General features: G+C 40.8%; 1 protein-coding gene across 1 annotated transcript; it reads right to left on the reverse strand.

The window, feature by feature from the left end:
- Positions 1-239: 239 nt before the first annotated feature.
- DTD2 (D-aminoacyl-tRNA deacylase 2) lies at positions 240-11,340 on the reverse strand. Its single transcript, XM_036735657.1, has 3 exons — positions 11,158-11,340; positions 6,831-6,900; positions 240-868 (listed from the first exon to the last, which is right to left on the reverse strand). Exons 1-3 carry the CDS (start codon positions 11,308-11,310, stop codon positions 543-545), a joined length of 549 nt encoding a protein of 182 aa, XP_036591552.1. The 5' UTR covers positions 11,311-11,340; the 3' UTR covers positions 240-542.
- Positions 11,341-13,633: the final 2,293 nt, after the last annotated feature.

The raw sequence follows: 13,633 nt of genomic DNA on the forward strand, positions 1-13,633 counted from the left end.
GCCACTTCCTCCACCAGCTCATCTAACAGATGAGGCAACTGAGGCAAACAAAGTGAAGTGACTTTCCCAGGATCATACAGCTAATGGCTGAGGCCAGATTTAAATTGAGGACTTCCTGACTCCAGGCCTGGCACTCTAGCCACTGTACCACCTACCTACCCCTAGATCATCTATACCAATGATATAATGGCTCTGTGGAGGTATTAAATAAATTATCTTATATCACAAAACACATAGAATCTGTTTGGGAGAGAGACTTTAATAATTTGGATTTTAAAATAATTCTTTTTCATTTGGATGGAAAATAAATGTTGTGAAGGTATCTTCAAAACTTTTAAAAGGATGGTAGAATGAATTAAAGGTGAAGTTGCCCAAGCTAGCAGGAGACTTGAAACTATAACCCACTCTATTCAGTGGAGACACCAGTCGTTCTAAATGTCAAAATGCGGTAAATCTTGTAATGACAGATCTTAAAAAGACAAAAACCCTCTAGTAATTCCAGTCCTGACCATTTCATCCTAGAATACTGTTATACAAACTTTTCAAAACTCAATCAGGTGTGTGTAGGGTCCATTGGTATCAAGCGTTAACACTTGTCTGTTCCCATATGTTCCGTGTCTCACCACCATACCAGCTTCTGCACATTTACTATTTGCAGCAAGCTCTTTTTCACACAGAGTCACAAACTGAGAATAAAGAGCTAATCCTTCTTCTTTTCCAGAGTTGGTGTGGTACTGCATGTTTCTTCCTTTCACTTTTCCTCCAAGGGTGGCTTGAGGAATAATGAGGATGTTCCCAGGTAGATCCAATATGGATACGTGCTTGCCATTTTCGGTCTCACTTAATTTCACATTCAACAGTGTGCTAACTGGGAGGAAAAACATTCTAAAGTGAAAAGTCAAACCAATAAAACCCCCCAAGAAACCACCAACCCTCAGTGAATCCAAAAATCATGTTTAAAAAGCTGGTTTGTCGGTTCATGTATCTCAACCCAAATCCTTATTTAGACATTTTAAAATGTTTGTTAAGCTAAAAAACACAAAAACAACAAAAAAAACCCCAAACCCTAAATACAAATAGCAGTATTATATAGTATATGATGTCTCAAAATTGAATTAATAGTTAATGTGACACCAATATGAAATCCCTAGGTAGGTTTTTTTTTTTAAACATAACCATATGCTGGGGTCTTGAGATAATGCTGTCCTGCAGGTACATGTCAAGGGACTTATAGGCCTTCGTATGCTTCGGTAATGGAATCCTCTTGAATGAGAGTCCAAGATGAAGCTACTGTTAATTCTGTTCTACACAGCACACAGCATTAGATGAAAAGTTCTAGTTCATGGGGTGTTTTTAGCTTAGACTTTGCTAATGAGGCTAAGGTTTATGAATCCAAGTATCATATAGTTTGGTTGGCTTTTGCTCTATTTCATTACAGTAGAGTGATATCAACACCACAGAAAATGAAAGGATTGATGAATTTAGCACATATTCAAGAAACCCTAGAAAATCATACTAGACTAGTATGAAACAGCCATCTCACAAATGTCATTGGTTGGTTGAGGTCAGAGGAGATATGAGCAAAGGAATCATTAGAAATACATCATTTCTATTTAGAAGAACAACTCCAAGAAAGCAAATGCGGGATAAGCAGTACTACCTTTGTCTAACAATGCTGTATTACTGTAACTTAATATAATAACAATGCTATGATTACAGAATTATAAGCCATTATACAGATTTATGGTTTTGTAGATATTTTACACCCGCATAAAAACAATTCACCTGGGATTCTAAATAGAGCCTGCTATTGTGACTGAAACTTGGAATTACATGAGGGAAATTTAAGGATTTGTGATTTTGTCACTGAGGGGAAGCCTCCATGGGAGCAGACTTCAAATAGCCTGTGAATTGATAGTTGAGTCCTAGGGAGCTGCTTGAAGCACATAAATGTCAGGTGAATTGTCACACAATTAATAAGCATCAGAGGTGGGATGTGAGCCTAGGTATTCTTGATTCCTAAGGCCAGCACTCTAGCCATGCTGCCTTTTTCCAAAAGAACAGCAACAAAGAAATACCCAGGCATTTACTTATTGTCTAGTTTGGGTCAGTCACTGTGTGGGCATTAGGTATACGAATATATATTTTTTAAAAAAGTGAAACAATCTCTATTCTCAAGCAATTTACACAAAAAGTACACAACACCCACAAATATCTACCATTAAAAATGCTCAAGAAATAGCTTCTGAATTAGAAGTACTCTTCTGAATCCTGACTTGTATTTACAAAATCAACAGTGGCCACTAGAGATGGAGAAAAACTATGTGAAATTAATTCCCACAGAAAATCAGTGTAGCAAAAACATGCCTACAGATGGGAGGTGGAAACAATTTGTCTTTTAGAGATAGAAGCTAATCCCTAATTAGAATTAAAGGAATATTAAATGGATACTGTGGGAAAACAGGGGGAACTCCAGTAGATTTTTCTCTCAAAACAAGGTTTTATTTGGCTAAAAATCCTTGAGAGGCAGGATATCTAAGAGTTACTCAGCATTAACTAACATCTACTTTATTTTCTCTATTTGGATTTTGCCATACTGCCCACTAATTGAACAGCTGGCTTCTCAGGGGAGGTGTAGCTCTCCAAGGTATGGCAGTGGTTTAAAGGTTAATTCACCACCTAGGCTCCTGATGAGTAGAAGACCAATGCAGTCACTGTGAAGTCAGGACAGAAGTATGCACAGAGCTACCACATACCTCCCTCTGCTGGTTATACCTGAGAACTTGACTAATGCTGTTAGTAGGTTCCCTACAGAAAAAAAACAAAAAACAAAAAACAAAAAACAAAAAAACAAAAGAAACCCAAACAAACCTGGCTCTTAGATTTTAAGAAGGGAGGGAGCTTTGAGGTCACCTAGTACAAGCCCTGTTCCTTCCCCTGGGGAAACAGGCTCAAGGAGGTTGTGACTCCCTCTAGCTTACACAGATCAGAAAGCAGAACAAAGATTTGAACTCAGGTCCCCCAACTGTGAAATCCAGCACTGCAGGATGCTCGCTCCCAACAGCAGAATGCCTAGCACATAGTAGGTACTTGATAAATGATTACTGATTGATTTATCAACTGAATCTTGATTTTATCAGACGGTTATGATTCAAAAGATCATTTTATGTTAAATAGCTCGCTCAGAATTCATTTTTCCAGAGAAACAATGTTAACATGTAGTAGTTAAGTTGTCAGGCCTTAAGTTGTAAAGGCCACAAAGGCCTTTAATTTCTGGTCCTGAAGTATTCTCCTATACAGACAGTACAATAGAGCTTAACCACTAAATGTAATGATGTTCCTCTGGGAAAATGCATTCAGAATTTTAACTTGAAATGCCAGGACCACATCTTATGAAGCTACATTGGAAAGGGGGCCTCGAGGGAGAGTGGGATGAACAGATTGGGACTTTGTACTAAGGACAGGATTGTGACTTAAGTAGGGGCAGAGAAGAATGGTCAGGAATAGAGGGCTTCAAGGTGAGGAGTTGTGGGGGTCGGTGTACGGCCCTGTAGACACTTCCTAGTTCCACCTGGGTCCCCTTCCAAAACCTAACTATTGGCCATTTACCCATAAGGGATGGATGTAAGTTTAACACACAAAAGCTAGGAACTGCTTAGGGCACCAAAAGGGAGAGAGTGGATTGGAAGGCTGCATCATTTGGTTTGTACTTCTCGTATACTTTATATTCTACTTGTTTTTGTACGAATCTCTCCTCATCTACTAGACTGTAAACTATTGGAGGACTGGAATCATGTCTCACTTATTTCACAGCCTCAGTCCCTATCAGTCAATCAACGAACATTTATTAGGAGCCTGCTCTGTGCCAGGCATCATGCTAGGTGCCGAGGCTATAAAGACAAAGTAAAAGTGCCTGCCCTCGAGGAATTGTAGGATGATGCATTGAATCTTACATTCACATATTACAAATTGTGGTATGTGAAGGTAAAGGAACGTTATTATACCATTAGAAATGACAAAAGAGGCCATTCCAGGGAATCCTGGGTAGTCTGAATTACAGAAGATGAAGTGAGCAGAGCTAAAAGACCAGAGGCAGCAACAACAAAACAAAGAAAAACAACTCTGAAAAACTTAAGAACTCTGATCAACACAATGAGCAAGCCTATCTCCCGAGGACCTAAAGCGAAGCATGTATCTCATCTCCTGGCAGGAAGGACAGACACGAGGTTGAAGACATATACACTTTTTAGACATGGCCATTGTGTGCATCTGTTTGGCTTGACTCTGCTTACTTAACACTAGGGTTTTTCCCCTCCCTTTCTTTCTCTTGGGTTTTAATTGGGAAGGGGGATTAGCAATAAAGATGCCAAAAGAGGGGGCCTATTGAAACAACAGATGAAAGTTCAGACGGAAGCACAAATAAGCAGGGCAGTTTTGAAAGTAATGTGTAGAATTTATTATTTATTAAAAAAATATCTCAGGATCCATGATTTCATTAGTGTAGTATTCCCTCTAATGAGAAAAATCACAATCCTACCATGCCTTCGTGGGTTGCTGTGGCTAAAAACATACAAAAAAACCTAAGCACTTAACAAAAAAACCTTCTGAAGATAAGCTTCTAGTCCTCCATTGACAGCCTTTTACTGGCCACTACTTAAAATCTTGGCCAGGATGGCAGAGCTTGCCAGAGCTTTAGTCCCTGGCATGTAATTTTTCATTTGGGTCTGACTCTTCATGACCCTATTTGGGGTTTTCTTGGCCAAAGTACTAGAATGGTTTGCCATTTTTCTCCAGCTCATTTTACAGGTGAGGAAAGTGATGCAAACAGGGTTAAGTGACTTGCCCAGGGTCACATAGCTAGTGTTTGAGGCTTGATTTGAACTCAAGTCCTCCTGACTCCAGGCCCAGCACTCTATCCACTGTGCCACCTAGCTGCCCAGTCCCTGGCATAGCCTTTGAGAATTCAGGGTTCCTTCTGTGGTATTATGAGGCATTAAATTAGGACTTTTGTGGAGGTTTTGCACAAAGTAGGCACTTAATAAATGTACATTGAATTTGAGAGACCATAAAGCCTCCCAAATTCTCAAATAGAATACCAAATAACCAACAATGCCTGATTGTTTTTTATTTGAAATGAACTCTTGATATCCAATTGTGTTGAAGCTGAACAGATAAAGAAACTATAGATATATCGGCGTATGATTTAATTTTGTTATTGGGTAACATGGTATGTAGATCATCGAATTAAGGGGCCTTAGGGGCCATCTAGTCTTACACTTTACAGATGGGAAAACTGAGGCCCAGAGAGGTTAAGTGTCTTGCCAAGGTTACATATTTAGTGACAAATACAGGATGTGACCTTCAGTTCTGTCGCCAAATTTAGCATTCTTTCTATTGCAAATCTTTGAACCAGATCTAAGCAGCTGATGCACTTACTTGAATTGTTTTTCTTCATTTCAATCTTGTGTGTATATATTTATACAATATGTTATTTCCCCCTGTTTTCAGATTGCGTGAAGTTTCACCACTTTTAAAGAGCTTCTCCTGATTTAAAAATGACTCTTTTGAATCATCCTGTCCTAAATGTACCCATTTCCGCTACTTGTACTTCTGAATGTCTTTTCTATTTATTAGCACATGTAGCTGCTGCCCCTCATCCACGAAGATGACACTAATGACCAATATGTGACTTAAAAGTCAGTCCTGTTAGAGCAGGATTTTGCTGACATAACAAGTTGTTACATTTTGGGGAAAAGAGGACATATCCAAATCAACGATATAATAAAGTGTATTCCAAAAAGCTTTCACTGTATAGATTGTCTCAAAAGTCTCAGTGTGGCTTTACAGACTTTTGGAACGCCCTATGTTTGCGTACCTCATGCTCTAGAATACAGGAATTGGTACAGGCTAGAGGAAGGACACACATATTTGACAGATCTATGCATCCGTCAGTTCAGGGAACTCTTTCATCAACGCAGATGGAAACCTATAAATTCAGTTATAGGGTGTTGCTGTGACACAGAGATTAGGTGAACCAGGGTCACGTAAGCTAGTAAATCAAATGAGAGGAAATGAGATAATATTTGTAAAATGCTTAGCACAGTGCCTGGCACATAGGTCCTTAATAAATGCTTATTCCCTTTCCTTTTTCCCTAGTCAATGTCAGAGGTGGGATTGGAACTTAGGTTTTCCTTACTCCAAGCGCTCCATATCCACTACACGCTGTTATCTCTAAGGCTACGGGCAATGAATAGCAATTCCAAAACAGAAAGGAAGTTGAGAGGTAACCTGGCCCAGTGGATAGAATCTTGGACTTGGGAGTCAGGAAGATGTGTTTCAAACCCTACCTCTAGCCTTGGGCAAGTAACATATCTTCTCTGGGCCTTGGTTTCCTCAACTGTAAAATGAAGAGGGCTGGCCTAGATCAGAGGGGTCAAATATACTTCCAAGTACCTCTAGAACTAATGCAATTGGGAAATAGTTAACAGAATAAATAAAAATGCAACACAACATAGATAATGTTAATTTGTGGTTTTCTAAGTCAATACGGCTCCATTTCTATGTGGTCCATGGTCCGTTTCTATTTGAATTTGACACCACTAGACTAGATGATCCCTAAGGTCCCCTCTGGCTATGATCCTCTGAGCTAGATGATCCAGAGTTAAGATGTACATAGCATTCTCTTGACTACCCCCACTAACACAAATTTTCAAAGGCAGAGGATCTTGAGGCTAATTATGGTCCTTCGCATTCTTTACTTTCACTTCACTAGTTTCTGCTCATTCTGTACATTAAGAAAGAAAATATAATGGCTAAAGTTGCATACATACCCATTTTAGGTAGAAGGTCTTCTTCAGCACCTTTGAAGAAGCAGACATAGATTACTAATGCTCTCGGAACCTGTGACAAATCAGCAAAGTGTTTAAAAAATTAGAAATTAACTTCTCTACAGGGCTTAAAAACAATATAATAAAAAAAAACAACAAAAAACACCCCAAAAGGAAAAAAAAAACACAAAACAATATAACCTACATAAGAGACACCTATAATGACAGCAGTGGAAGAATCTATACATGCATTATCAGTACAGAGGTCAAAGGCAAAGGAAGGCAAAGAGCTATTTTCTAAATACATTTGATTATTTAATTCTGAGTCTGGAAGATCAAATTGTATCCAGTTATCAAGCACTTAGGGAATCATTTCCTTCCAAAATTATTTAAGCTGAAAAATAGTTAGCAGAAGCAAAGGAAGCAAATTATCCCGTGAAAAATGAATGCTACATCTTTATATGATACATTTGGAAAGGCATATTTACTGCTAATCAGAGATGTCAGGACAATATCAACCATTCTCTTTCCCCTTGAATGAGATGGGAAAACTTGGAAACACTTCGTTTACCATGTCCCACTTACTAACAAATGGCATTTATGTCTACACTTTTATTCACTATTATTTACTGACAGACATAAAAGAAAGCTTGGCATAGCTGATAAATTAAAATTTAGGGACTAAATTGATCAATTTATTTGGTATTTTGGTTAACTCACTTATTATTTCTAGTCTGGAATCAAAGAATCTTAAGGTTGGAAGAATCATGTGAGATCATCAGTACTTAATTAGGAATCCCTTGTATCATAGCCAACAAGCAGTCATCCAGCCTTTGCTTGAAGACCTCCCAGCACCAGGAACCATCTAACTTCTCCCTTATAGCTTTGTGTAACAACAATGCTGCCTGCTGCATAAAAATTCACTTCCTCCAGAATAGTCACATACTATAGAGGTATAATGCCATCCCTGAACTTCAAATTCTTCCTTTGTTGTTCTTGATATTTGAAATGAGTCTACTATTAGAGCTTAGAAATTTTTTCTTTAAATTATATTAAAATTGGCATTATAATGCTTTCAAAAGTAGTATGATTTCAGGAGACTGTGATTTAAATGTGGCCTCAGATACCCACCTGCTCAGTGAACGTGATCAAGGTATTTAAACTCTCAGAGACTCAGTTTCTGAATCTGAGGAAAATATTTACACAAACTGCCTCGCAGGCTTGTGATTCCTGAGTAAGGTTCCTCAGAGGTCATCCAGCCCTACCCTTACCCAGCATTCTAGTAACTGGCAAAAAAGGAAAGGAGGATGCCTATGCCTATTTCTGTAACAGTACACCCTGGTGTAACAGCACTTTAGATTTGAAGATCTTTCCCACCCATTAATAGGCCTTGTGACCTGCTTATGGCACAGGAAGCTTAAGTCATATGTGGTGGGAGGAGCTTACTGAGAGGAAAAAGAAGTTCTGTCACAGGAAATGCTGAGAGCGAGCGAGCTGTTATGCCTGTTAATAGCCATCATGATAGTTAGAGCTGAGGTAAAGACAGCCCATCTGTGATAGCTGGGGAGACTGTGATAGCTGTGCTGTGAGGTTATTTTGGGGAAGATCCCAGCAGGGGGTTGGAGAGGTTTTGGGGATGGCAAGGCTCCAAGGTGTGATACTGTGTTTTAAGTTCCTTCCTGTTATGATAAAGTGGGCTGACTGGTCGTGGGAGCTGAACATTTGGTTATGGGATATGGTTATCTGGGTCTGAGTAAATGTTTTACTTCTTCTACCTTCTATATGGAGGGTCCCGCACACTTTACGATACAGAACTACAAAGACGTATTCATGATTATTGTCAATGTTGTGTTTATGGCTGTGCTGATACACCTGGCCTGGTGTAAAAGTGAATCATGCTGCTGGGCGTGGCAACCTTAGTAATGGACTTTCTTACTATAACACAAGTCCAGTCAATTAGTGCTGTAGCAAAGTCAAACAGCGACAGAACACCAGAATTAAATAGCTTTTTCTTCCCTGAGATAGATCCCAGTTCCTTCCAGCTGTCCACAGTCACTACTCATTAAAGTCTTTTACAGTTTGTCCTATCAATACTTATCATTAAGACCTAGTCATTTCTCCTTCCAAGTAATAACTTCTCTCCTGAACTTAAAAAGTTATGACATTTTAAGGGAAAAGGCAGTGGAGTTGTCACTTGAAAAAATAAAGCCAAATAATGCTACTTGAAAATTTTCATACAAGAACTCTAAATGACTGTATAGAAAGAAGGGTACTTAAGGATTCCCAATTATTTATTGTAAGTTAATTTATTATAATTTATTATAAGTTATAAGTTAAACTAATTTAGTGTGGGTGTTTGGAGAAAAGGAAGGGAGACCTTCTGTATAAAGGAAATGAAGCATAGTATTTATAAAAAACATGGGAAAAGAAAAGGAAGAGGTACAGAAGATAAGTACACTGAAAATTAAACCATTATGTGACAATCATAGAACCAACAGTTTTCAACATGGAAGTAAAAACAGAAGAAGTTTAATTTACCCTGTTATGGAACAGTGACCATTAAGGAAAGAAGAAAATGAGGAAATTCTTAAATATAAGAAAAAGAAAATATTTAGAAAGTGATTTTTTTGTATAGCGAGGGGAGAGAAAATAGGAATTTTAAAAATATGAATATTCTTAACAAAGGTTAGTAGACTCAATCAATAAGCACTTATTAATCATCACAGTTTCAGGCACTATGGTAGACCCTGGAAATATTAAAAACCAAAAAAAAGACAATCCTGTCCTCAAGAAGCTTACATTCCCAGCAGTGGAAACAACATGTAAACATATTGTTCAGTCCTTGAATTTGTGTCAGACTCTTCGTAAGCCCATTTGGGGTTTTCTTGGCAAAGATACTGGATTGGTTTGCCATTTCCTTCTCCAAGACATGTAAGTGTGTGCAAAATAAATGCCAGGCAGTAAGGGAGGTTGAAGAACAGGAAGACCACAAGGGGTGGTAGATGCATTGAGCTCGGAAGCAAATTAAGGTTTCTAAGAAACAGAGGAAGGTACTACACAGAGACTAGTGGTGCTGTGTTACGAGTGAAGAATAGCAGGAAAGTCAGTCTCGCTGGACTGAACAGTATGTGAAGACAAGTGATGGATGCATGATGAACCCGGTGTTAGGTTACAGTCAGCTTCTAAAGGGCTTCAAATGCCAAATAAGGGAGAGTTTGTACATGATCCTAGTTCACAGGGAGACAGTGGAATTTACTGAGTTTGCCAATGACTGTTACCAACTTTCAGACTAGAACCTTGGAAGTTGTGTGGAAGAATTGTAAGGGGAAGACTTAAGGCAGGGAGACCAAACCGCCAGAATCTGATTGAAAATTCTGGGTCGGCTGACTATCAATGAAAGGAGAACTAGCGGTAAAATTGTAATTTGGATATTTTAAAAATAGAAATATGTAGAGATGAAGTCATGTCAAGCTTAGAATATAATACTGGGTGTTACCTATATCTCCAGTTGTTTTAGTTAAAGGAGATTTTAATTGGGTGGTTTTTTTTAAGGCTAGTGTAAAAAACCCCCAAAGTTTTGTAGAATAGATGAAATCATTCTTACATAAAAGACCTTGGAATGCTAGAAGAAAGATGTCAGAGACAGATATAGCTCCAACATTAAGGCGTCATAAAGAACAGAGCTCCTTTCCTCATGCAAATAAGTCCCATTAAAAGACTTTCCAGGAAATAAAGCCTTTGTGGGAACCTTCGCTTTTCCAGGCCTTTGCCCAAGTCCAAGTCCACACGGACTAACTTCAACATGGTCTGCCGCACTCACACAAAAGTCTGGACTCCTATTTCCTATCCACATGGCGCCCCGCCCGCAGCCTGCTCAGGTGCAACCAGGGCCAGACCTCGGCTCCAGGAGACTGAGCACAGGGCGGGCCGGATTCTCGTTCTTAAACTGCGAAGCCAGCCTCCATGGGGAGACCCTGCCTGCTCCCGGGAAAAGGAGGAGAGGGGCGAGCCTAGGCCACGGGGAGCTCCCTCTTCCACGGACACGCACGCCAAGGGGCAGACCGCACCGGCCCCGCGCGCCCCGAAGGCGCCCTAAGGCGAGCCGGAGCCGGAGCCGAAGCCGGAGCCGGGGCGCGCCCCCCGTGCCGGAGCCGGAGCCGCAGCCATCGGCATCTCCCAGGGCCCGGGAGGTACCTGCGCCGGGTGGGAGCCGGCAGGGGGGAGCGAGGCCTAGGGCGGCTGCTGGGCAGGAAGGGGAGCAGGGGCTGCAGAGGCCTGAGGAGCCCTGCGGCACGAGGGCTAGGACGGGCTCTGACGGGGCCGACTTTACCTCCACCCACTGCGCCTCGGCGCCGTCCTGGGCGGGACGGACTTGCAGCTTGGCGTGGAGGCACTGCTGCAGGAGCACGCGGGCCAGCGGCGGCCGGCCGGCCTCGGCCATGGCGGAGAGCGCACCTGAAGATCGCCCGCGGCCCCGGGACATCGGGCAGCCCCTGCGTGGCCCGGCTCCGCTTCCGCCTCTTCCCTTTGGGAGGAGCCCAGGCGAGGAGGGCAGGGCAGGAGGCGGAGACGCCGGAGCTGGGAGGAAAGAGGCCTTGCGCTTGGGTGTGCTAGGGCGCCCTTCTGCCCTTGCACCCCTGCCTCCCCGTGGCCTCCAGGTCTGGGGCGTGACTCTCACTCCTCCCCTCGCTCGGTTCTCAAGGAAGAGCCCACCCCTCTGGCTTTTGCGCCTCATTCTGTTTGCTGAGATGCCAGAGAAGGAAGACAGGAGAAAAACGACAAAAACCGGCTAATAGCGGGACTTGAACTTGGGGCCTTGGGGGCTCATGATGTCAATTCTCAGTTTCTGTTATCTGTCTCATTGTGTACGTAAGGCAGAAGTTCTTTATCTTTTTTTAGGTCATAGACGCCTTTGGCAGCATGGTGAAGCTTGTGGACCCCTCTTAGAATAATATTTTTAAATGCATAAAATAAAATACGGAGGAAATACAAAGGAAACCAATTATATTGAAATAAAGATGTAATTATTCCCCAACTCAAATTCCCCCGAAATCCATTTACAGACGTGAACTAAGTGAGTTTTTAAAAAACTGACAAATTCGGGGACCCTGGGTTAAGAACATTTGTTCTACACCAATGAATTTTAGAAATATTTCGCCTTTTATACATCTTGTATCTTGCTTCTCTATGTACCAGTTCAGTCTTCCCGATAGAAGGAAAACTCCTTGAAGGTAGGTAAGAAGCTCTGAAAAGAGAAGGTGGGGAACCTTTTTTTTTTTTTTTTTGGTTAATGCATCCCAATTATCTAAGGCCTTTAAAAAAATTAATCATAAATTTATCTATCAATTGACAAAACAAATAATCAGATAAAATAAGGAAGAAAAATCGTTAATTTTAACAAAGCAGAAGGCAATGATTTAGGAACAAGCAAATCCAAACAAGATAGAAGATAGAACCTTGAAGTTCTGTTTAAAGTTCCCATAACCCTGGGAAACTTTAGTTTCCTTCCCTCATCCTTTCCTTTTTGTTTTCTCCTTGGCTTATTTCCTCTTTTCTTGTTTAAGACCCTTTCCTTTAGGAACTCACAGAGCACTTTTGTGGCCTCAACAACAGCCCCTGTGAAGCATTTGGGCAATTATCAAGGCTCTGTAGCAGCCCCCGTTACTTTGCTTGACCTATTGCAAAAAGCTACTTAACCGGTCTTTCTGGGCTCTTTTCCCTCAGAGCCCTTTTTCCCCCCACAAAGCCCCGCTTTCATAATGTTACTACTCAGTTTAAAAAAAAACCCACCCCAAAACCAAAAAAACAAAAACTTCCCCGCTTACCAAATGAAGAACAAACTCTTTGCCCTGGATTTAAAGCCCTTGGGGAGTCTTGCTATTTTTCTACCCTTTTTTTGGCCACTATTCTTTACAAGTAGGCTTTGTGCAGCCAAATTATATAGATTATTTATTATTTCCAAGTATTACCTGCACTTCCTTGGTTTATCTTCTCTTTTCCTTACCTGGAATACCTCCTTGTGCTATCTTCCATCAAAACCTTAGCCATTCTCCAAGCCTGCTTTCAATGCTACTTCCTCAGTGAAGCTTTTCCGGATTCTCAAGACAGAAGGGATTTCTGGAGTTCCTTAATCCCTGTGCTCGATACCCTTCTTACAGCACTCATCATATTTTACCTTATGTTATAGCTATTGGCATTTTCTCATAAGAGTTTCCCTAGTCAATGGAATTAAAGGCTGGATTTGGAATCGGGAACACCTGGGTTTGAATCCCACCTCTGACAAAGATAGCTATCAGTGTGACCCTGGACAAGTCACCCATCTTTCTTGAGTCTTCCTTTCCTCATTTGCAAGATAAAGATAATGGCATCTACCTCAGGGCTGTAGAGAGGATCAATTGAAATGATTTCTGTAAATAAATTTTCAAACTTAAAGCACTACATAAATATCGGTCATTGTTATTCTTGGATCATTAGTTTATTGAGGGTAATTTTTGTATCTTTTTATTGTTTTTATTTTATTTATCTTTGTATTCCCCCATAGGGTCTAGCACAGGGCCTTATGAATAGAATTTAATAGATATTTTATTCGTACTTTAACTATATAAGAAACAGTTCCTAGATCTGAGAGCCTGGAACAGGGGTGGGGAACATGAGGTCTCCAGGCCACATGTAGCCCCCTAGATTCTCAAGTGTGGCCCTTTGACTGAATCAAATCCCCTTAATGAAAGGATTTGTTCTGTAAAATTTGGACTCAATCAAAAGGCTGCACCCAAGGACCTGGAAGGCCACAGGTGGCCTCATGCAGG

Source organism: Trichosurus vulpecula, chromosome 8 (genome assembly GCF_011100635.1).
Source record: "Trichosurus vulpecula isolate mTriVul1 chromosome 8, mTriVul1.pri, whole genome shotgun sequence".
In the NCBI taxonomy this organism is placed as follows: domain Eukaryota; kingdom Metazoa; phylum Chordata; class Mammalia; order Diprotodontia; family Phalangeridae; genus Trichosurus; species Trichosurus vulpecula.

Bases quoted from the DNA above. Each gene is read 5' to 3' on its own strand.
- DTD2 (XM_036735657.1), bottom strand. From the start codon at position 11,310: ATGTCCCGGGGCCGCGGGCGATCTTCAGGTGCGCTCTCCGCCATGGCC. The intron at 6,901-11,157 runs GTAAAGTCGGCC...GATTTGTCACAG, and splicing joins CCGAGGCGCAGTGGGTGGAG to GTTCCGAGAGCATTAGTAAT. The intron at 869-6,830 runs GTATGTATGCAA...TTTTCCTCCCAG, and splicing joins AGACCTTCTACCTAAAATGG to TTAGCACACTGTTGAATGTG.